This window comes from Theropithecus gelada, chromosome 18, assembly GCF_003255815.1.
Source record: "Theropithecus gelada isolate Dixy chromosome 18, Tgel_1.0, whole genome shotgun sequence".
NCBI classification, from domain to species: Eukaryota; Metazoa; Chordata; class Mammalia; order Primates; family Cercopithecidae; genus Theropithecus; species Theropithecus gelada.
Window position 1 is genome coordinate 23,156,099 of NC_037686.1, and position 26,063 is coordinate 23,182,161.

The 26,063-nt window shown below is 35.2% G+C and overlaps 1 protein-coding gene across 2 annotated transcripts in view; it reads right to left on the minus strand.

Moving 5' to 3' along the window:
* DSC1 (desmocollin 1) overlaps positions 1–19,774 on the minus strand; it is a 28,807-nt gene extending 9,033 nt beyond the window's left edge. For both annotated transcript variants that reach the window (XM_025365418.1, XM_025365419.1), the window contains exons 1-11: positions 19,450–19,774; positions 16,385–16,469; positions 14,438–14,640; positions 13,131–13,250; positions 11,868–12,023; positions 10,328–10,472; positions 7,444–7,610; positions 5,492–5,626; positions 3,619–3,804; positions 1,655–1,914; positions 1,362–1,504 (exon numbers count right to left, since the gene is read on the minus strand). In XM_025365418.1, the coding sequence (XP_025221203.1) occupies positions 1,362–1,504; positions 1,655–1,914; positions 3,619–3,804; positions 5,492–5,626; positions 7,444–7,610; positions 10,328–10,472; positions 11,868–12,023; positions 13,131–13,250; positions 14,438–14,640; positions 16,385–16,469; positions 19,450–19,512 (1,663 nt within the window). In that variant the 5' untranslated portion in view covers positions 19,513–19,774. The remainder of the gene's footprint in view (positions 1–1,361; positions 1,505–1,654; positions 1,915–3,618; positions 3,805–5,491; positions 5,627–7,443; positions 7,611–10,327; positions 10,473–11,867; positions 12,024–13,130; positions 13,251–14,437; positions 14,641–16,384; positions 16,470–19,449) is intronic.
* Between the last annotated feature and the right edge of the window lie 6,289 nt (positions 19,775–26,063).

The following is a 26,063-nucleotide window of genomic DNA, read 5'->3' on the forward strand; positions in this document are numbered from 1 at the left end:
TTTATGAGGAAAGTTCTCACACCATAGAATCTCTTGTGAAAATATAATAATTCTATAGTTGATATCATGTAAGAATTTGGCCTTATCTTAACATTCTTAATTTCCATGTCAGCTTGTCTAACACTTAGAACTTAATAGACAAACCAACAGTTGCGGAATAAATGAGTAAACATAAAGTATTCTTTGCAATCATAGAAAAAAATAGGGTATAATATCTGAGAACACATTGTTTGCATTTTGTTATAAAAAAAGTCAAAAGGACAAATAAATAAGCATGAACATTTTCACTACTGCCAACTTGTGTTAATTACCATGGAATTTGATATGTATTTATTAATACATTCACCCATTCCTTCTAAAGAAATGCAATAGATGCAGTAAAAAAAAACCTATAGCATTGCTGTATCAGCTAGTTTGTGTCGAACATCCAGCATATGCAGATAAAAACAGTGGAAACCTTCTTGGATTAGGCACGTAGTCAAAAGAATAGGCTACGTTATAAAAGCCCAAGTTCATTTATCTTTATTATTTATGGCAATTTGCCACAATTTATGGTAAATTTGTCATCAATATGATAAAATGAAAAAGTGTAGCTTCTACTTATATTTTTATCATCCTTTTAATATGTTTCCCATATTTTTATGATGTATACATTGAGTAGAACATGTACATAAATACATATGACAGCAAATATTTAAAAACATTCATAAATATATATTTAAACATACTAACAAGTGGTTTACTGATAGAAATGTGTATGTTCAAAAGAAGTTCCAGATCACTACTTTACTATATTTGGAGGACATTCTTTACAGAATTGATTCTAAAATTGACCTTGGTAAAAGATTGTAAACCACCACAAAAGACTTAAGTCATTGTTTGACCATTCCTTTATAAAATAGGATAAATGATTCGTTCTCCATTAAGAGAAGCTCAGAACAAACTTACTTTGAACCCACCTGTTTTAGGTGTGTTGAACCCTTTCAGCAAGCTCAAATCATAACGTATCTAAACCTGTACTTCTGAAAAAAACGGTGATCCTTGAGTATGCCACCATTTCCTCAGCAGAAATTAATAATATAGATCATCTTTTAAATCTTAGACCTTAATTTTAATTGTGATGCAATTACATTTAAATTTATTGTGATATAATTAAGCCTTAAGCTTTGGTCATTCACTACCTCATCGCTTTGCATTATAGATGCACTGGAGCCAAAACTGGGTGATCTCCAATAACATGAATAATAATAATGCAAACACTGTTTGAATTATGTTTTGTCTAGAAATAAACAGATTTCACCCAAGGTTTCCTTAAAAACATATTCTACATTTATACTTCATCTGTAGAAAATGGCACTCACCTGCATCCACTGCAACAACTGAAATATTGTATTGGTTGTTTTTTACAAATTTGGATTCTCTATCTAGCACTTTTAAAGTTCTCAAGTCGCCAGTGTGTTCATTAATTTCAAACCAGTGATCTTCATCCCCTAACTTCTGATACCTAATTTTTAGAAATCAAATATAAATGGTCAAATCAAAGAAGGGACATGATCTTAAAATCTATCATTTTGAAAATACAAGAAACATTCCTAACTTTAAAATCAATTTACATAACAATTAAAACTAAGGAGCCTTTTGAAAAGTACATCACCTTAAGCCTTCACCACTGGCTGTTTCCGGGTCCAGTGCTTTGTATCCAAGGAGTTCTTGGCCAGCTGGGAAGCCATCTTGACTCTGAATAACTTTCACTGGAGGGTGGCATTCAGGGCCCTCATCATTGTCTATAATTTTAACGGTGACAGTTGTAGTGCACATTGTAGGAGTTTGTGAGTTCGCTGCTTTAGAGAATTGTGCCTCGTTAACTACACCAACTTTCAAAATAACTTGGCGATTGACTTCATAGTTCAATGGCTGTTAAATAAGCATACCTTAATAAGTCAATATATAACATTATATATAAGGCCTCTAATTTCAAATTTTTCTACAAAGAAATATCATTTTTACATTTAAAATGTAACCCAAAGTTAGCGCTAACACAGTTAAAGACTAATAATTAGCTTCCTAAAGTGACAAACATTGCCAAATGCAAAATTGTTGATTCTCGGATTCAACCCATTTTTCTTCTCATTTTTCTTTTGGAAGATCTTGCCTTCAGCCTTTTTGATTTTAAGTTTAAATATTAACAGAAATGCAAGATAAGTGCATGAAAAAAATCAGATGATTTCATTGCTTATTATATGGGATAACAGTGACTACTAAATTGCCTCCAAACTGAGTATATAAAATAATTAGATAGAAATTTGGCTATAATACAGCAGTTACTCTATGCTTGAGTCAAAAGATAGAATGATATTTAACAGCACCTTTTCAAAGCACATTAGATTTCAGGCTGTTTAGTTCCCGATGAAAGCGCTTGGTCCTTAATGTGATTGGCTGTGTCCCCATCCAAATCTCAACCAGATTTGTATCTCCCAGAATTCCCACCTGTTGTGGGAGGGACCCAGGGCAAGGTAGTTGAATCATGGGAGCCAGTCTTTCCTGTGCTATTCTCGTGATAGTGAATAAGTCTCACAAGAGCTGATGGGTTTATCAGGGGTTTCTGCTTTTGCTTCTGCCTCATTTTTCTCTTGCTGCTGCCATGTGAGAAGTGCCTTTTGCCTCCCACCATGATTCTGAGGCCTTCCCAGCCATGTGAAACTGTAAGTCCAATTAAACCTCTCTTTGTTCCCAGTTTCAGGTTTGCCTTTATCAGCCACATGAAAACAAACTAATACAGTCCTAAACTGAATAATTAGAAAGAATCCTAAAACAACATTTAAAGGGTGGGGAAAAAAAAAATAAAGGGGGAAAAAACCTGCAACCAGAAAAGGAAAAGAAATAAAGAAAGAAAAAGTAGATAGTACAATAATTAAAGAATATTTTCTAAAAATCTTATCAGGAGAACACAATGTCTGCCTGAACCTTCTGAGGACTTACATTGTCTCTAAGAAATTAATGAAGGAAGCTATGCAAGAAGTTAGTGAGAGCTATGGATAGATGGACTAAAAAAAAAAAATTAGGTCCAGTTAAAGTAATCATTCTAGAAACCAGTAATTGCAATTAAATTTTTAAAATCCAAAGCAATGGCTACCTGGAATACAGGGGGATTAATGGGAAAAGTTGCTGAATATTTAGTGCAATAGTCTCTCTTGCAGAATACATCATAGAGAGGCAAAAATAAAATATAATATGAACATGAAAGCAGTTGAATAGTTGAGGCTTGATTTCAAATGTGATTCTTCCATTTTCTTCTTTTGTATGTTCTTATAAAATAGAAATGTGGACAAGTGAGTGTCTAAGACCCCTTCTAAAGCAAATAACTTGTTCAGTATTCAATATTTCTCTGTCTTGGTTTTCTTCATATAAAGAACAATGAGTATTGTACCTGACATGACCTTCTTCTATGAGAGAAAATTAGAGTAAGAGAATAAGAAAAAAAAAATTTATATAAACCAATATAAATCATTTGGCCTTGCATTGCAGTATTCTAGTCATATACATGTAAGAATTATCTCTTAAAATCAGTGCATGAGTTAGGATATTTTAAAGCATAGCATGATTATTTTATTTGTTTACCTTGACAACACACAACACTCCTTCATTTGTATTTGGATCCGTGCTAATTTTGAAGTTTCCATTTTCATTTCCTTGTAGGATTGTGTATACAGCCTTTGAGTGAGGGGTGTTTGGCAAATCCCGATCCTGTACCTTCATTCTTAAAATCTCCACGTCAATTCTGTTTTCTTCTACTTCTGTAACATACTGAAAGAATTGTCCCTTATTATTATCAATTTACAACTTGGACAATGTGGCTTTATATTCTAAAACATGTATTTAAAGAAAAAATAAAGCGATGTGAAAAGCTGCCCTCAATATATTGGGAAACATTTTACAAATTGAATGTGTAGCTTAGTTCTGTCCTCCTAAATTGCCTTTTCATATCTTTTCCATTCTTCAAAGGCTACCCCAAGTCTTACCTTCTGAACTTCTCTGAGATAATTTTCCTAATCATTCTAGAACTCAGATTTGTCTCTTCTCTGAACTTCTACAATATTTACAGTCTATTGTCTTTAATGTTTACACAGTAAGCACTTAATAAATGTTTTACGCTAATATATTAAACACTCAGTACTTGTAGGTAATTATAACATATGTTGGCTTCTAATTTCTGGAAGAATTGTTTTCACACCAATCTTTCCAAATGTACTTTTGATTCACTTGCAAATCTTTAGCAGAAAAGTTTTCCCTTTTTCTGAGACATTAAACAATAGCCCTCCACAAAAAATATCTTACAAAATCATAAGATATTAAAGACTGAAAGAAGTAGTAAATTGAATCTGTTAGAGATAGAAGGTGACTTCATATAGAAGGATGACAGACACTGGAACGTAATAGACCTAGATTTGAATCCTGGTTATTCCTTGTATATGGTTTATTAGTATGAGATCTTGACTTAACAGACTTTCTATTTCCTCATACGAAACATGGGTTAAAATATATCCTCATATATTGTAGGGATTCATATAATAAATTACATGAATATGTCTATCACTGTGCTTGCAGGTTTTTCCTTCTCTGACTTGTGTTCTGGAATGGATTAATGAAAAAATGAGAGTTTCTTTATCAAAAGTTCAGAAAAGGAGAACCATTTCCCAAAACTATGGTCATAAAATATAAATATATATATGTACACATGCACACACACACACATATATTTTTATATATATCTTATTGTTTACTGCCTAAGGAAAAGTTTGCTCATAGTACAGGAAGAGCTTGTTTGGAGTTGTGAGCCAGCCTGTACTACTGTCTCCATAGGCTAGTTCCTTATTCATCTTAAGAAGTTGAAATGCAAAGGACACCAGAGAGAGAGCCTCTCCTCCTTCACCATACCTAAAAAATTTAATGCCAAGGAATCTGACAGCAGAGCTTAACACCAAAAAAAAAAAAAGTTGAACACATGAACACACCTAGGGCTAAGAAGCTCTTTGGTAGCCAAGAGCATGGTTATTTCCCTAGCATCCAGAAATAACTAATACTTCAATTATTTGTACAGAAATCATATTTTCTCCCTATGTTATTTGTTTTTTATTTTTATTTTTTATTTTTATTTTTTGAGACGGAGTCTCGCTCTGTCGCCCAGGCTGGAGTGCAGTGGCCGGATCTCAGCTCACTGCAAGCTCCGCCTCCCGGGTTCACGCCATTCTCCGGCCTCAGCCTCCCGAGTAGCTGGGACTACAGGCGCCCGCCACCTCGCCCGGCTAGTTTTTTGTATTTCTTAATAGAGACGGGGTTTCACCGTGTTAGCCAGGATGGTCTCGATCTCCTGACCTCGTGAAGTAGCAGTTATTTAAATCAAACTGTGTGATCTCACAGAGCTACAAAATTCTAGATATGTTTTTTGAAAAAGTAGATAAATCTAGATAAATGAATAGAGAGGTATACTCACAGAAGTTTCTGTGAAAGATGGTGGATTGTCATTTTCATCCTCAAGTGAAATAGTAATTGTTCCTGTATTAAATAAACCAAAAGGCTGACCACCCATGTCTCGCACTTCCATTATTAACTGGTAAGTATCACATTTCTGAAAAAAAAGAAAAAGTACATTAATGAACACTTTTATTTCCTATAACTTGCAATTCTCACAACCACTGTTTAGATATGATTATTCTACAAATATTCATATATGTGTGTGTGTGCGAGCATATATATTTATTTATTTATTTATTTATTTATTTGAGATGGAGTCTCGCTCCGTCACCCAGGCTGGAGTGCAGTGGCATGATCTTGGCTCACTGCTACCTCTGCCTCCCAAGTTCAAGCGATTCTCCTGCCTCAGCCTCCAGAGTAGCTGCGATTACAGGCGCCCGCCACCACACCCAGGTAATCTTTGTATTTTTCATAGAGACAGGGTTTTACTGTGTCGCCCAGGCTGGTCACGAATTCCTGAGCTTAGGCAATCTGCCTGCCTTGGCCTGCCAAAGTGCTGGTATTACAGATGTGAGCCACTGTGCCTGGCCCAAATCTTCTTTTTTACATATAATTTTGTTTAAAAAGAACATAAATAAAAGTACAGAACAAGATATTGGCTGATTGGTACAATGGAAAGGTGATGTGTCTAATATAACATTTTAAAATTTAAAGCTGCTTTATTTATAATTGCCAAAACTTGAAAGCAACCAAGATGTCCTTCAGTAGGTAAATGGGTACATAAACTGGTACATCCAGACAATGAAATATTATTCAGTGCTAAAAAGAAAAGAGCTATCAAGACTTAAAAAGACATGAAAGAAATTTAAAAGCATATTACTAAATGAAAGAAGCCAATCTTAAAAGGCTACATACTATATTATTTCAACTACATGACGTTCTAAAAAAGGGCAAAAGTATAGAGACAGTAAAAATATCAGTGGTTGTCAGGAATTAAGAGGGAAGAAGCCATCAATAGGAGAAGTACTACAGAAGCACAATAATCCTCAACAGGAGGATTTTAGGGCAGTGAAACCACTCTGGATGATACTATAATGACGGATGCACGTCTTTATACATTTGTTCAAACTCATAGAATATATAGCACCAAGAGTGAACCACAATGTGAGAACTATGGACTTTAGGTAATAATGATGTGTCAACATAAGTGTATCAGTTGTACCAAATATACCACTGTGGGGCAGGATGTTGATAGCAGGAAAGGCTACGTGTGGTTCAGGGGGATAGGGAGTATATGGGAACCGTCTTTATTTTCTTTATTTTGAGACTGAGTCTCGCTCTGTCGCCCAGGCTGGAGTGCAGTGGTGCAATCTCGGCTCACTGCAAGCTCCGCCTCCCGGGTTCACGCCATTCTCCTGCCTCAGCCTCCCGAGTAACTGGGACTACAGGTGCCCGCCACCATGCCTGGCTAATTTTTTTGTGTTTCTAGTAGAGACAGGGTTTCACCATGTTAGCCAGGATGGTCTCGATCTCCTGACCTCATGATCTGCCCGCCTCGGCCTCCCAGAGTGCTGGGATTACAGGTGTGAGCCACCGCGCCCAGCCTCCGTCGGTACTTTCTACTCAATTATGCTGTGAACCCAAAGCTGCTACACCAAAGTTTATTAATTTAAAAAGTTAAGCATATTGGAGTCAGATAAAAATAGTTTTTTAAAAACAAAAATAAAATAAATGTAAAGCAATTTTATCATCAACAGATCAAATCAGATTACTGATTTCAAGAGAGACCCTGTCTAATATATGGTACCTTCCCTACATCTCTGTAAGGACAGAGGACATCTCCAGAAAAGCCCTAACCACAGCCTACAGAAGCATGCTGAGAAAGGAGGCCAGAGTGGCCATACTGCAACATTCTCTCATTCTCAGTTTAAATGTAGTTGAATGACTGGAAAGTTAATTAATCATCATTACTTCTCTATCCAGAAAAGGTGTAGTTGTGGTGATGACACCGGTATCTGGATGTATGGAGAAATGCTTTGGATGGTCTGGGATTTGTTGTAAGATTTTATATTTCAGACGAGTATGGAGAGTGTCAGGTTCGTCCAGATCTGTGGCAGTCACTTGTCCCACTGAAGTTCCTGTTTAGAAAAATCCAAAAGTGATAAAAATTTCCACCCATATAATTGAATCATAAACAAACTAAAATCAAGGCATTGCTGTAGCAAATTCTGCCCAAAACCACAAGTAGATTAGTTTTACTGTTAAGTTGAAGAATGTGAAACTGTTCTAAATGTCTCCAAGCCTCCCTTACTCAGGAACTTCAGTTAGGTAGCTCCTGTGAATAACATGATTTGTATTCTACGTAGATGAGAACAGTTCCCACAGTACCTTTAGAAACAGTAGTTCTGAAATTCTTTCTCTCCAAGTTCATGGGCTATTTTTAAATTTAACTTAATTTAATTTTAGATTTTGGAGTACACATGCAGGTTTGTTACAGGGGTATATTGTGCGATACTAAGGTTTGGGCTTCTAAGGATCCCATCACCAGCGTAGTGAATGTGGTACCAGATAGGTAGTTTTTCAGCCCCTTCCCTCCTCTTTCCCTCCTACCTTTTGGAATCCCCTTTGTTTATTGTTTCCATCTTTGTGTCTATGTGTACCCGATGTTCAACTCTCACTTATAAGTGAGAACATGTGGTATTTAGCTTTCTGTTTCTGTGTTAATTTGCTTAGGATAATGGCCTCCGGCTGCATCTCTGTTGATGCAAAAGACATGATTTTATTATTTTTTATGGCTGCATAGTATGCCATGGCCTTTGTGTACTACATTTTCTTTATCCAGTCCACCATTGAAGGGCACGTGGATTGATTTCATGTCTTTGCTATTGTGAATGGTGCTGTAATAAACATACAAGTGCAAGTGTCTTTTGGTAGAATGATTTGTTTTCCTTTGGGTATATAACTAGTAATGGCATTGCTGGCTCAAATAGTAGCTCTGTTTTTAGTTCTTTGAGCAATCTCCAAACTGCTTTCCACAGGGGATGAACTAATTTATATTCTCACCAATGGCATATAAGTGTTCATGGACCATTTTTGAATGGGACCTTCTCTGTATACCTTGTCTCTTTTATAACCCAACTTGATAATGTTAATCAGAGGAATAACGCATCTTTTCACGTAATAACAAATATTTTATCCTTTTATACTTTAATAAATGTGATACATTATTGATGTATACAAATAATTATTAATATATGCAAGACAAAATCATACACAGCAGTCTGTGTATCATTTAGACAAGCTTCATAGTTCAGACATGAGAGTGTTAGACACATTGCATTAGCATTGTGAAACAGCAGTATTATACACACATATGTACATGGAAACAGAATGGAGGAGGCCACAGGAAATAACAACTGCTCTTGCAACATTTGAAAATAAACTAGTCAGTCTTGTTACACCCCTTAGTAGTCTTGGGTCACAGTCTTGGCTTCACATAGCATCAAATCAGTTTAATTTTTTTTTTCATTTTGCTGGGAAGATATGCCAAAAAAGGCAATGTTTATGTTTTATATATCAGATCACTATTTCCATGCCATGATATATTTCTGGTTCCTTGAAAATGTATTGAAACTTTATAAAGATTCAAATTATGTACAGTTTCATAAATGCACCTGTGACACACATGTACTTGCTAAAAATATAAAATATCTTTATATTTAATATGAATGGCATTTGTCTGTTGTACATTCAGATCTGTTGTGTGCTAATCTAACCAGTTAGTTACTTTATGTATCAATTAGCTACCTTCTATATGTGGGTAGCAAGATGAGCACAGAAAGGTTTTCCTTTGAGAAGTACATGATCTCATAAAACTAGAACGTTTTATGTAGTATATCCTTGAAAGTCAAACATTTTAAAATGTTCTACATAATTGTGTTTAAAATATTAATAAGGAATTCAATGGAAGCAAAAATCTAGTGTTTTCCTAAAATTGCCATCATCCTAAACACTGGTTACAAAACTAGACTAAAATGAAAGCTAATACCCAACAGTCATTTAATAAAAAGAATTCAGGAAAACACTGATAGTATAAGATTTTAATATAAACCGGTACTACACATACATAGCCTACAAAAGTCAAATCCTTCGAATTTCAAATGTCTGTTAAAAAATATTCCTTGACACCATAAAATAGACATTCCTGTATGTTTGGTTACATCACTATTTTTGAGTATTTTTCTTGCTTAGAAGGAAAAGTTGAATTTTCCTACGTTTAGACTTCTACATATCCTTAAGTGACAGTTGTTTAAAAACCACTGAATGAATGAATGAATGAATGAATGAAAAAATAACATCTTATTTTGTTGGAAGAAAAAATGATCCCTGGTCCATGTGTAAATCCCCTGTAATATTCTCTATGAATTTCTGGGTGTAGTCCGTTTTATACTGAACTACGACTTTTCCCAGTGGCAAAACTGAGCAACATTCCCTTCACTGCAGACTTTCTAAGCATGCATTGGTAAACCAAACACCAACTTCAGCAACAACCCCACCCTGGAGAGAACTGAGTCAAATAAATGCTACCAGAATTATAAAATCATGATATAAAAGAGAAAATGTATAATATTTTATCTTATGCATCTGCTTAAATTTAAGAAAGTTTGCTCAGAGTCATTTACGGCCCTTAATACGAATGTCACATAACAACAATTCCTCATGGGAAAAAGTATGTGTAATCAGAAATACCAGAAAAAGTATAAAATGCAATGATAAAAGGTAAACATCTTTAATTATAATACTTATGAAATGTCAAATAATCTTCTTATCATGCTACTATAAAATGTGAACTTACCGGATCGGCAATTTTCAGGCACAGTAAAGATAGTCATTTTGTGTTCAAAATATGGGGCGTTATCATTATCATCTTCAATTTTGATGATCAAGGGGAGTGGATATTCTGGTGCATAGCCATCTGCGGTTGTTGCATAGCCATATAACTGAAAGAAGGGAAAATATCATCAATGTATTCTCAAATGACAAATTATGCACAAAAGTGAGCCTAGCAGTGGGGGAAAATGCAACATTTAAAAAAAAAATCATTCCCAAAGACCCGTAACTAAGAAATGATGCAATGGAGAGATAACCCACAGATGCAGTCTCTCCCTGCCATGTGGTTTCAATCCCCTCTCGGTGTTATTGCTCATTATTCTCCCACTCTGAGCACCACGCACTACAGGTGTTCTCTGAATTAACTGTACGCTGCTTTACTTGTTAGAATGCATGCAGATTTCCCCCAGTTATGTTATTAACACGTTTTTAAAGTTTATAAAAATACAATTCTATTATGTATAGATTTACATATACACACAAATAAATGGACATCACAACTATTTCAGGATAATTCAATTGTAAGTTCTTTACCTATATTTTCTCATTTTTCTATTGTAAGTATGTATTTCTTCACAATAAAAATGTTAATAAAAGCATATACATATCAGAAATTTCATTTCAAAATAAATGCCTTGTCCGCAACAGCCAGTATATATTTAATGTCCTTTCCCTCTAAACTCCAAATTATTCCTACACCCCCCTTATGTGGTTTGTGCATAGTAAGTGTTCAGTAAATAGTTGATGAATGGATTTTCATTACTCATGGGACCAACTAAACCTACCCAAAGTGAATTCTGCATTAACTCAGTTTTTTACCACAACTAGCTCTTCTAATTTTCCCTACTGTAACCATTTCTAAATGAACTAGGATTAAAATTCCAGGCACTAAACTCCTCCCTCTCTCTCATAAATCCTAGTAGTCGGTTGCCAAGTTCTAGAGATTATGGCATTTTTGTGTTTCTCATGCATGTTCTCTTTTCTATTCCCATTGCCATCATTTTCATGTGACTCCAAATGCATTCTACATGTTGACACACCAACTTTGCTGCAGTTGTTCTGACATTCCCTGTTCCAATCGATGTAACCTCAGAAGTCAGATTTTATTGAGTTTTACAATTTTAACCACAATACTCACTAATCACACTCTTCAGTCACGAGGACTTATAATGTACAAACATGGTTGAGAGTAATTGAACTATTTTATTATAGATAACTTTAAATTCAGTAAAATTCTTTGTTATTTATCCAGGATTACAGACCAAAATATATCCTTTAAAATTCTATCATTATATTTTCTATACCTTCCCCCCCAACTTCCCTTATTATATCCACTGTTTTTCCTCATCAATGGTAAATAGAAATTTAAAGTTTATATTGCATATTAATATCTTGAATATTAAATCAAATAATTGATTCTTATAATATGTGAACAAGCATACTTGAAAATATTAGTAAGTCAGTAATGAAGATATAATTCTGAGGAAATATTTCAATAATCCTACCGCAAACTGTTCATATTTCTCACGGTCAATGCTCCTTGTACAAAAGATATCTCCAGTGTCTTTCTCTATGTAAAACAAATTGAACGGTTCTTTGTCCACGCCTGGTCCACTTATGGAATAAAAGATGGTGTAATTCTGTGCAGCATCAGATTGGATCTGCAGTAATAATTTAGGAATAGGACAAATATGTCATCATGAATATTTTCAACCTAACCTCTTGTGACGGTTTATTTTTTACCACTAGCCCTCTTTCCTACTCTCCTATTCTTTCTTTCTTCTGCTTAGGTGCCCATTATCTGCCAAGTTTTCCAAATTTTTATCTGCATTTTGCATTGTGCAAAGCCAGAAATTCTGTCACTTATTTGATCTCAACTTTTTTGTCATTTGTATATCTATAACATTTGTAGAGTGATGCACCTTTTCAATTGTTATTTACTTATTCTTATCTTCATTTAAATAATAGTAACAGTTTCAGTGATTTTGAATTCTTTGGAATTGAAAATTATTTGATTAATAAAGTTAGAAGTAATGCAACTTTTCTTCCACAATTAATTCCTCAAGAATTAGAAAATTTTGGCCGGGCACAGTGGCTCACGCCTGTAATCCCAGACATTTGGGAGGCTTAGGCAGGTGAATCACCTGAGATCAGGAGTTTGAGACCAAACTGGCCAACATGGTGAAACTCTGTCTCTACTAAAAATACAAAAATTAGCCGGGCATGGTGGTGGGTGTCTGTAATCCCAGATACTTGGGAGGCTGAGGCAGAAGAATCGCTTGAACCCAGGAGGCGGAGGTTGCAGTGAGCTGAGTTCATGCCACTATATTTCAAAATTTCAAAACTGTTCTATGTTTGCATTCTAGCTATGTAGCAGTGAGGCAATCTTACTTAGTAAGCAGAAATACAGGCCATTTTTATAAAAGATGAGTGCTAGTTTAAGCAAGAGTTGAACTATGCAAAACGTGTAGGTATGCCTTCTGTACATTAGTGTTAACAAGTCTACCATAGTATTTTGGGGAATTTAGACATAGACCTAAGAGCATCAGAAACTCCAAATATAAAACTTGTTTCTAAATTTCTAAATATGATACATGTAAGAAAGTAATAAGATATGCTGCATCACTTCTATGGGACCCTAATTCTGGTGAATAGATGATCATTACTTGTACCATTAAAGCTCTGATTCAATATGCTGTGCAATTCAAATGAAAAGTTTAAGAACCAAAAATTTGGACATGTATAAAATCAAATAAGGTGAAATGCACCTGCTGAACATGTTGTGGAAATGGACCCAATGAGTTCTCCATCAATGAAGCTGGAATAGGAGCCCATCGTCTCTTGCTGCGCTTGAGGGCTGTGTCTTTGGTATGTCTCTTCTTAGGAGCCTACATTTGACAAGAAACAAAGAAATGTAGCATTGCTTATCATTTTTGGAACTGTGATTTTTTACACATACATCAACAAACAGATGTAAGGGTTATACATTACAATCCCATGGCTAATCAGCAAAGTATTTCTGTTGATAAGACACACACACACCTCAGACTGCATTACGTTCCCCTGTTCTACCTATTTCTCTATTTACTCAGTTAACCACCAGGAAATGTATAGGACATTTGGAAAGACGCCACTTTGAAAAGTTATAAACCCCCCTAAAATAGACAATTTATTAATAAATATTTAATGATCAACTTCATTCCACTAGGAGTGGTACAACCAAAATCTGTTAAAACCCTCACTCTACAATACAGTCATTTATACATCTATATAGACACAGGTGAGCATTTTCGCAAGTATACTTGATTTTATATAATGTGGGGATTTTACAATGTGGATACAAAATAACATTTTTTAAGTCTTAAGCATATTAAGAGGAGTTCATGTAATCAAAAAGAATTTAGTTGGGAAGTCCTCTCATAAATAGAATCATTCATGGTTTTATAAGACGAAATTTATTGTGGTGAATTTGCTGAAAATGAGATGTGAATTCCAGCAACTTTCTCCTTCCTGCTTTCTGAACTGATCTCTACCACTCACTGCAAGAAAATGAGCCTAGAGTCAAATATTCAAACCAGTCCTGTGGATTGGCCACACCTCCACTCTCTGAAGAGAGGGGCTCCCCTAAAGAATTTTCTAGTAAGATGGGAGTAAGATTTAGACAATCTCTTCTCCTCTTTAAAGAGAGACTCAAACCTGCAATCAGTAGGAAGAGAGCCGCACTGGGTGGAGCCCACATCTCCAGCCTGAATCACATTTCGCTGAGTTTTAGAACCGCCCTTGTCTTGTCCTTGCTCCTCAGGTTGGTTTGTTCTTATTGCCAAACTTGAAATCACTATTAGAAAACTTTGATATTCTTACTTTGCTCCCCATCTACAGAGTCATTCATCTTTATAAAAGTTTGTAAATAGCTCTGCCACTCCTTAAAAGTCTAGCCTTTATTTACACTAATTGTAAGTGGAAAAGACAAATTTGTCATTCAATAGCATGGATTTTAACGTGAAAGGAGTATATAACACAAAGGACTCCCATAAGCAGATTACTGTGCTAGGCTGCTTAAGCCCTTGCCTTATACCTTGTTTTCTCTTGCTGACAGTACAACTTTTATCTCTTGTTGTTCATGTCTCTCACTACCTGAAAGGAAAATGGAAAAACTTTTCCTTTCAGAAGACAAAATGAGGTCACGTGTTGTGTAAATTGAGCCATCTTCTAGAATTCTGAAGGCAGGGTCACTGGACAGGATTAGGCTGGGCGACTTGAGACATTCCTCCAGATTCACTGCAGGGAAGAAATGTCATAGCAGTTTGTCAGATGAAACAGGAGTGGAACAAGTTTTACAGGAATGACAGCCGTGAGTTAGTGCATGAGAAGCAGAAAAAGGGAGGTTATGTTTGGAATGTGCTCAGCACCTACTACTCTAAAACGTGGGGGCCATGAAAATTAAATAATTAAATTAATGGAATCACATTTTCCACTACCTTTGTCATACATTAATTTAAGAAATAAAATATTTTCCTAGTGTCACAGATTTTATTCTCTTTCCTTTGAACTCTTAATTATCGTGTGTGTGTATAAATGTATATGTGTACAAACTTGAATTTTTTATGTCATAAATGGTATAACTGTATGATGTCAGTAGATTTTCAACTTTTTGCAATAGTTTGATAGTTAAAACTATCTTGCCAAAAATAAGAAAACTAGGTGGCTCACGCCTGTAATCCCAGCACTTTGGGAGGCCAAGGTAGGAGGATCACGAGGTCAGGAGTTCTAGACCAGCCTGGCCAATATGGTGAAACTCCATCTCTACTAAAAATACAAAAATTATCCAAGCATGGCGGTGTGCACCTGTAATTCCAGCTACTCAGGAGGCTGAGTCAGGAGAATTGTTTGAACCTGAGAGGTGAAGGTTGTAGTGAGCAGAGATAGCACCACTGCACTTCAGCCCGGGCAACAGAGCAAGGCTTTGTCTCAAAATAAATAAATAAATAAATAAATAAGAAGAAAACTAGTCTATTCTTAAGTAATATCTCCCAGTAATGTCACAAGTAATTCCACCTACTCAGGAGGCTGAGTCAGGAGAATTGCTTGAACCTGAGAGGTGAAGGTTGCAGTGAGCAGAGATAGCACCACTGCACTTCAGCCTGGGCAACAGAGCAAGGCTTTGTCTCAAAATAAATAAATAAATAAGAAGAAAACTAGTCTATTCTTAAGTAATATTTCCCAGTAATATTGCAAGTAATCTTTCTGTAATATCTTTCGAGGTTTAGTAAACCCAATGCATTGTAGTTATTATCAAATTACCTCCTTTACAGATTCATATTTAACACATTTAATGTATTTACTATGTGTCTTTAGAGTGTGGACTGTTTATTAATTTGAAAACTTAAAGCACTGGGCAAAACAACATCTGGCTTGGAAAGGATACCATTTCTGTATTCAGTGTGTAATTTTTTACATGTGAACTCAAAGCCAATGAAAACTCTTGATGAAAAAATCTTTACCTTTGGACTCAGAACAACCAACTGGCTATGGTACTAAGACCCACCAAATCTTTATTTGATTTTCACAAGCTATTCTGTGAAATATGTCATGTTTATTCTTGGTGGATACTTGTTCATTGTAATCAACCTCAAGTACAAATTTTATTGGAAGCATTTAAATGTTGAGACATCCATTTCGTGTCTAATCAATTAAAGAATCTTGGCTTTGAAATTTTGGCAGCAGATTAGTTTATACAAATTAGAATATGCTCATGGTTTTGGTGCCTTGCTTTGTTTGATGTAATCCAAGAGAATTCAGCCTTCTGATGTTTGCTAATACTTTGGCAAGAGAAGTATACAACTAACTGAGATATTTTAATTATTCCTAACCATTATCAAAAAACAAGTAGCCTATCTTTTATTGTACATCCAATGTTAACGTCAAGTAGCTACCATGTGGCTTTTAACCCAAACTTTACAAGAGCAGTCTAAAGCTAAATGTGGCAAGTTACAACTACGAAATTGTTAAAAGAGTTTCTCACCTTTGCCTACAAGTGTTTCAGCCTGAAGATGAGAAGGAACTCGAAGATAAATTTTCTGACAAGCATCGCAAAGTAATATTAAAACCTCAAAAAAAAAAAAAGAAAAAATATCAGGAATTAAATTTGATCACAAATTTTCACATTATAACTTTTTCTTATTGATAAAAATATTGTCAGTTTTGGAAACAAACTGATCATTTAATTCTTTAAATTTTTAATACTCACTTTAAAAGGAACCAGCAAAGAGAATAGCTTTAGGAATAACACTGTCATTTATTTATCAATGAAAAAATTAAGTGAATAGTAGTTCTTACAACCTAAATCATATTGTGTCAGTGCAAGAAAATATTTCACAAGCCATTGACTTTATATAGCAGTTTTACATCTCTAAGACCACTCATAAATGCCATTCTGATTTTTAGCATGAAGAAAATACTTAACTCTGAAATGCGTAATTACATATATGTCCTAATTCTCTAATCATCATTTTTACTATTTGAAGTTATAGTTAATGAAGTCTAGAAAATAGTTAAGGACTTTTTTAACCTCACAAAAAAACAATGCTCCCCAGAAATCATTGTTCTCAAATCAATTTTCAGACTTGGCCAAAACTTCAAAGTCTAAACGATCTCAAATTACATGACTAATCTAAAAAGAATATATGTCAAAATATGGAGAGTATCCTTCAAATGGGTAAAGATTTTTAATTAAATTCAAGACCCAGCTATAGTTTTTAAAAACTAGGTAGTTCAAAGACATAGATACTATCTGAAAAACAAAAGAAAAGCTATCATTTCAAAAATGTCTGTAGGTTCAAAATATATTTTGCTTCTTTTTCTCTGCATTTTCTGTTTGTTTCTTTTTATCACAATAACTGCTTTATTATTATTTAAATATAAGATAGAGTAGAGCTAGGTTTTCCAGAAACATGTAGGTTAATTTTATGATCAGCTTTCAGCTTTTCTCTGAATTCTAGAATTACGGGACCCATTATTTGTGAGGAGGAAAGAGAATGGATTAACATTCATATTAAGGATGTGCACTTCTTCTCCAGCTCAACTCAAGTCTGTAAGATATATTGTAGCAGTCTAAATAGTTTGTAATTTTACAAATCTATGTTAGGCAGAAATCTGGAATTAAATGGCCACATTTTTATTTAGTTCTAATTTTAAAACCACTTTTTAAAACATGAGACATTCGTATTTATTTAACTTTTTAAGTATGTTCATCCCTAATGCCAAGGAACATACTAAATAACACTTAAAGAACTTTCTAAGCATAAACCATACTGTTAATAGTTGTCTAAGTATATGATGTGGAAAGAGCATTTTGTAATTAGGACATACACACACACAAACACATACATATGTACACATATATATGCATATACCTGTACATATACCTATACCTATATACATATATGTATGTGTGTATATATACACATAGTCATATATTGCTTACATTGTCAGAAATGCAACTTTAAGTGATTTCATCATTGTGCAGACATCACAGAGTGTACTTACATACACTTAGAGGATATAGTCTGCTACACATCTAGGTTATGCCTACATGATATACACCATGGTGTATATATGTATATCCCATGGTATGCACCATGGTACAGCCTAGGTGTATAGTATATAGTATAGCTTATTGTTCCTAAGCTACAAACCTGTACAGCATGTTCCTCTACTGAATACTGTAGGCAATTGTAAGTATTTGTGTTACTAAACATTTTTAGACATAGAAAAAGTACATTAAAATACAATATAAAAGATAAAAAGTGGTTCACCTATATAGACTAGCTCCATTATAATCTATGAGACCACTCATATATGTAGTCCATCATTGACTGAAGCATTGTTATGCAGAGCATGACTGTATATGTGTGTGTATATATAGAGAGAGGTGCACATATATATATATATAAATATATGAGACATTCTTATAGGTTATATCCATACTTCCACTCCCACCCCCATCTTCTTTCCTTCTTGTCCTAGGATTCCATGTTGATGGTCCTCCCTCCGCAGGCAGAGCCACTGAAGGTTTCCATTCATTAAACACTATTCCCATCTTCAGGTTAAATCACTGACTAAGTGGCATAGTGACACCCTTTTAGTCAGTTTCAGGTCAGAAATAAGTGAGCAGGAGATGAATTTTCCAAAGATATTAGACAGAAACAAAAGAAATGTGGGTAGAATCCTTTGGAAAATTTTTACCACATTTTACCAAACTTGTACTAACTCAAGATGGTATCTGAGTTATCTTCTCCCTAAGCAGTTACAAGATGAGAAGGTGACCATCAACCCTGCATTGTATATTATTTACATGGAGAACATGTTTGTCCCCATACCTGCCATTTCTAAAAATATAATTTGAAACTAAAATATTTTGCTTAAATGAAGAAAAAGGAAATTCGCACCTCAGAAATGATGGATGGATGTGTGAAATAACCCCCCTCTCTTCCCTCACCACCAAAGAAAAAATAGCACCTTACACAGTTACAAAGCTATTAAAAACCCAAGTGGAAGCCAAGTTAAGGGTATTTTCAATGACAGTCACATTTCTGTTATTTTTCTTAAACTATTCTTTGCTTAAACTGCTTCATGAGTAAAATTCAAAAAGTCCTGGATAATTTGCATATTCACCCAGAATCCTTTCTCCTTTTTTTGCAGCTCAGTAGTACTCAGCATGTTAAATAACATGAGTTTATGTAATCACTGGTAGCAAAAGTAAACCTCAGAAACTTCTGGGCCGAATACCTAAGGAGTGAATTCGTTTCTCTACTCCTTAGAAAAACACCACAGCAGGATGGAAGAGGGATTTCCTTGAAAAATTTTAACACTCTGGCAGTGGGTGCTTGAGAAATAAGCTGAACACTTTCCATCCTGGATCCCAAGTCTCTCAACTCTTCCCTGAATCTTCCTCAGATCTGTTTTTCTTTTCCCCAGTCCCTCTTCTCTGCCTCCCATCTGCACTCCTAGTCTCTTTCAAGCCCGAACTGCAGAGAGGAAGCAGGTAGTAACATGCCTGAATTCCCTAATCCTTTGGTTGTTACTCACCAGGAGAGAGAAAAGGAGCTGCTTACAGAAGATGCTCCCTGGGGCAGCGGAGGCCACAGCCATCAGAAGCAGTCCCAATGGCCAGGGACGGTGGCCAGATAACAGGGCAGCCTGGGATGCACAGGGCTGCTAAGAAGACGCTGGCACTTGCACAGGGTATTCTGCTGCCACCCTGATGCAGCTGAGCTTGGTTTGGAAGACAGTCAGGAGGCAAGTGATAAAGAGGAGGAGGAGCAACGGGAGAATTTCTTTCACCCTATTCCCCGGCCAGTCTGCTTCCCTCCAGTTCAATTATGTCTAAATGCAAAGAGGCTTTCCTACAAGTGAGGAGGGTGGGGTACAAAACACCCCAAAACCCAGTCAGTAGCTCCTCCTCACAGCAGCTTTCAAAATTTATCTTGCCACTTAACACATAGGCAGAAGGAGGAGGGAACACCCTTCACCCTCAGCCCTCCTCCCTTTCCCCCAGGTTGATGCTGTGAAGTCCTCCCCAGTTATTACCCACTCCCACAGCCTCCCCTCCTTTTTGGCCTTATTAACCTGTCTTGCCCCAGGGTACAAACATAAATCGTGCACAAACGCCATGCAAGTAAGTGATGCCTCCTCAACTGCCATTGGCAAATCAGAGGACCTAAGTGTGTGTAATCAGACTCATCAGAAGTTATCTCCCATCTAAGCATTCAGGTGCTGTCGGTCCTGTAGAACAGTGCAGTTCTGCTAGAGAGCTGGCATTCCAGTTTAAAGCAGCAACTTCATGAAGGCATCGTATCTACTTCCTGTTACTGACTTTTCACTGTGGTTGGCCCTCTAGATGTCACAAGGAACTTATCAGAGTGTAAAGACTTCATAAAAGAAAGAGCATAAAGCAATAGCTAGAATATAATCTTTCTTGTGGCTTTCCTTGTATTGTACATGAGCCATTGCTTTTTACCCTTATATTTTTTCAAGGACAACTACAATCTTTGAGACCCAGTCTCTCTAAAATCACTCCATTCACCCTAATTACTTGTACTTTACACATGGGATATCCTAGCCTAATGGTACAATGAGGCCATCAAGTGTAGGTTTTTTTAAACCCTAATGATTCTTCTAATAAGAGCTTTAGCATCATTATTCCTGTCCCAAATTAGTCAGCTCAGTGATATCAATTGCACTCAACGGCAGTGATGGAAGTTAGGAGAGGAGGATAAATATTTTCAAACGTTAAGGTAGAGCCCAACACCCATGCTGCTGAGAAGTGAGGAATGAAGGATTTTCTTCAGCTTATTTGACAATGGGAAAAATTTCTTCTTGTGTGTAGAGACAGAAATAAATGTAACTGCTTCATTAGAATTAGAAGCTAGGAAAATTTGGAAAATGAATGACCCACGAGAAAAAAGCTAAAAGATATCTTGTAGTATTTTATTGCTAGTGGTATACCCATTAACAAATATATTTTGTGACTGCATTGGAATTTGATTTCTCAATCAGAAAATACATTCACTTTAATGGAATATTTTTATATCTGGCATTTTGGGAGAAAAGAATGGGAATATAGAAGTAGAAAAATTACTTAGATGTATATGTGTAAAGCCAAGTGTAATTCTGTGCATGTTTTAGCACAATCATCTAAGTATATATTTAGATAGATAGACAGACAGATAAATAGTCACATAGCTTAAATAATTCAAAGACAAATTCTCCAATCCTAGAAAGTAGAAACACATTTTTTCAGCTAATGAAGTTATCATTACCTCTTTCTATAACATGATATTCTCCATTAACTAGGAAAATATAGAAGAGCAAAATTAAATTGGTGTTACTGAACAAAATGGCATATATTGGTTGGATGAAGAGATTCCATACACTGCTAAATTCAAGTGAATCCAGAATACTGTCCACAGTTCTGGGAAATTGATGTTCTGATCCTACTTCTTTTGGCCTACCTTCTACATGCTCTCTTTTCCCATTATCTATCTTTCTCAAAGGTAATAGAAAAACTTGTGTAAAAGCTAACCCCAAATTATTGGTTTGCAAATCTGTTACATTACTATTTCTCCCATATTTTGTACTTGCACACAAAGTTTTCCTAAAAATAAAATATAGGCACTTTATAGGAAAAAATAATTTATTATCACAAATTATTGACTCTTCCTTAAAAGTGAATCTACCTTAAAATTAAATGAAAACAAGATATATTTCTTCTAATTTTCTGCCATCAGGTTATTCCGTAAAAGCTCTGTCTTAGTCTGTTTTCTGTTGCTATAAAGAAATACCACAGAGTGGGTAATTTATTTAAAAAACAACAACAAAACAAAAACGAAACAAAACAAAAAATAGAAGTTTGTTTAGTTCATGCTTCAGGAGACTGTGAAGTCCAAGAGCATGACATGGGCATCTGATGAGGGTCATCCCATAATGGAAGACAGAAGACAGAAGCCAGGCACAAGACGGACAGGGAAGTGGCCAAACTTACCCAGTTATCAGAAGCCCACTCTCATGATAACTAACCCACTCCTGAGGGTGGAGACTCATGGCATAACTTTTAAAGGTCCCATCTCTTAACACCATTACAATGGCAACCAAATTTCAACATGACTTTTGGCAGGGACATTCAAACCACTGCAAGCTCTATTTTATTTTTATTTCTATCTATATGTTTCTTTGTTTTAATCTATGCCTAAATTAATAAGCTTAAGCAAAAGATTGATAGTGTTGTGTGGTGGTTAAGAACTTGGACTTAGAAGCTTGACTGCCTGAGTTCAAATCCTCGCTTTACTACTTATTAGTAATATAACCCCTAGGCAAGTTAGTTAACTCTTCTGTGCCTCAATCTCTTTATCTATAACATGGGGACAATAATAGTGGCTAATTCATAGGTTGTTATGAAGATTAAATGTGATATTATAAAGAAAATACTTCCAACAGTGTCTGGCTCAGAGCAAGCACTAATATTTTACAACATATAATTGCCTAGTCATGCAATAAAAAGTTGAAGAGACTGAACTTCAAATGAAACAAACACAATGTTATTGCAAATCCAAGGTCTCTTATGTAGAGGCTACCTAAAGATGCATGAATAGGTTTATTCATCGAACAAACAGTTAAGGGGTTACATACTGGGCTCTGACCTTTGCTAGGAGAGAAGCATCATATAGGGAGAAAAAAAGAAGACAGAAATCTTATGATGTTACTATAAAGGCACACTTTATGGTGAAGAACATACAATTATCTTTCCAGTTCAAAAGATAGGATAAAAAGAGTCACTGTAGCAAATATTAAATATATTAGCCACTTAAAGAGAAATTAAGAACAATGATTAAATGTTGAGAAACCCCTATAGAATAAAATATCTTATTTTAAATACATAAATATTGCATAATCTGTTTTCTACCACACATTTATGGTCATACAGAGAAAGATTTACATATAAAGATCCTCATGACTCTTGTATTTCTTTAGTTTTTTTTTTAACCTTAAGGCACATCAAGGAAAAACACCTTTTTATAAATTTAAATAATATATTTTATGGAAATACAGTGACAAATTTCATTAGAGATGTTTATGTATGACCAACTTACAGAAAGCATTCATTATGAATAAATTCAGGGCCTCAAAAAAGCCATTTACAGATAGAACCGTTATCTCTGTAAGATGACCTAATTTATTCTAAAAGACTCCTAGGCTGGTAGGAATGCTGTACACATTGATGAAGCCATTACAAGGTACTTTGGGTTATGTATGAATGACTAAATATGTAGTTTAGTAAATATAATAAACTATAGGTGTAAAAAGAGAGTTTGTGAGTTTAGTATGGGCGAAGTGTATGAACAAAGAAAAAGAAGCATTAGCTATTAAAAAAAATAAATAAAAATTAAAAAGCTTGGCTCCCATGAGTTCAATGCACTGCAGTGGAAACTCCTTCAATCTCACCAGACTCACAGTCTTTTACCTGGGTAAAGGACTATTAAACATTAGAAGTAACTTGTGTGCACTAATAGTTACTAACAATGATTTCTCAAGGCTGTTTGCGTAGAATAGTGATTAATTTTATATAAAATAATCACTCCCCATTATTATCGAAACTGTTGACAAACCTATGAAAAGAAATGTTAGCACACATCTCTGGGTAGTTCAGAACTCTTTCTATTCAGCCCACACACCTAACTCAATCTGGCTTAAGAGAAAACAAAACAAAATTGTTGAGCACAAAAGGATTTGCTAGGTCATGTAACTGGAAGGCTGGGGATAACCTAACTAAGATTTAAGCATAAATTCTCTCCATCTCTTAGTTCTGCCTTTTTTTGTATTGGTTTCATTATTTCAGTTTTCCCAGTGTGGAGGCGAAGATGACCACCAGAAGCTCCAGGATTTCAACAGTGACTAGTTTAGCAAGTCATTGTTGAAAGAACATGCCTTGTTCCCAATAGTTTGAACAAAACACAGTCCTTCTGGCCTGAATCTTATACATAAACCTAAAGTCAAGTGGTGGGCCTGACCACATGGACAAAAAAATGTTGGAGAAGTGATTGCCCAAAAATGACACTAGGCTAGACAGAAAAAAAGGATAAACAGTAACTAGACAGGCAAATCAACAGATGTCCACTAAACTTACTGTTTCTAATTGTTATTTCAATAATACTAGTTAGTTATTCATCATTTATTAACACCTTCTGTATGCTGAGTACTACCAGTGGGGCTGATGATACAAAGCTGAAGAAGACATGATATCTGCCCTCATGGAGCTTACACTTTACTATATGTTTTGAAAATTACAGTAGTTTCCAAGATGGTCAGGATGAAAATCCTGGTGAAATGAATATAACAAATACATTAGATTTTTATTTATTTATTGCTCTTTTCTCCAATTATTATATCCTTTGGTGGCCTTCAAAGCTACACGTTTGAAAGGAAATTTTTAATGTGGATAGAATCTTACTATCAATTACTTATATATTAAGAATCATATTATTAAATGTCATTTTAAGCATGGTAATATACACTCACTAAAGATAATCTTTTTATATACATGTTTCCAGTCCAGTTTCTGTGTGTAGAATTTTTAACATTGTTATACTTGTACTGTGAACATAAGTTTGTAGCATGCTTTCTCCTAGTTATAACATAAAATCTGTCCCACGTCATGACAATTCTATATAGCTACCATGTTAATGACTGTAATAAATTCCTTCAAATAACTATATCACAACTGATTTAACCAGTTCCTAATATTGATCATTTAAATTGTTTTCAATTTTTCATTATTATAAAAACCACCCTAATATGTAAAGCTTTTTTCTGAACTCAGGATTATTTCTTGAGATGTAGACTCACAAACAGAAGTTCTAGGTCAAAATATAAGGAATATAATGGTTTTTGGTATATAAAGCTAACTTGCATCACCAAAGCAGAGTACCAGTATACCTTCTTACTGTCAATGAATACAACAGTAAATATCAGAGTAAGAATTGAATATAGTCATTTCATTCTTTAAAATCTTGCTGTGTCGATGAAAAAGAAATTATAGACATGATTTGCATTTTAATTATTTGCCTATTCATAATGTTGAGTACTTTTTCATGACTTCCAAGCAGTTGCATTTTCTCTTATGATGCATATGCTTTTTTTTTTTTTTTTTTTTTTGAGACAGAGTTTCACTCTTTGGGCCAGGCTGGAGCGAAGTGGCAGGATCTTGGCTCACTGCAACCTCTGACCCCACTCCCACCCGGGTTCAAGCGATTCTCCTTCCTCAGCCTCCCCAGCAGCTGGGATTACAGACTTCCGCCACCACACCCAGCTAATTTTTGTATTTTTAGTAGAGACAGAGTTTCACCATGTTGGCCAGGCTGGTCTCAAGCTCCTGACCTCAGGTGATCCAGGCTTCAGCCTCCCAAAGTGCTAGGATTGCAGGTGTGAGCCACAGCACCTGGCCTATATGCACTTTTAATATCTCAGCAGGTATTTGGAACTATGAGAAAATTATCCCATTTAAAATAAACCAAAGAAGTTAACAAGTAAATCTCTCTCTTAAATGGGGTTTTCTTTGAGATGAGAAAGTTGTTACTCCTTTTAATACCTAGCCTTTTATTGTGTTTGTGATTGAATCTGATGACAGTGAAATCGAACTTTTGTTTTACAAGTTGGTTGAAAACCTAATCTTCCCCGAGAAACTATTGGCATTTTTAGAACTAACAACCACAAAACTCACCCAGAGCATTATAAATTGATTTGTTGGCTAGATTGAAACGCAGGTGTTGTTACTTCTATAGCAAATGTGATGCATACTCGAAGAAACCATTTTTATTTCTTTGCTATTGAACTAAATATAAAACCCATTCCTCAAGGTTTCTGCACCTTGTTTTGGATGTAACAGAAATGAATGTCTATTGATTGGTTTCTGAATAGTGGTTCCTAAAATGCCCTTAAGAATTTATCTTACCTAAGGTTAATCGAACAAACAAACAAACCATAAACTCAATGGCTCAGATGCTCCTTTGTGGGTCCAAGGGTGAAGATGAAGGATTAAATTGCTGGTCTTTCCAATGGTCACTATAAACTGCTGCTATTTCTATGTGCTGAAAAATTAGAAAGATGAAAATGGAAGACTGAAACTGTTTTATGTGGTCAAATATAAC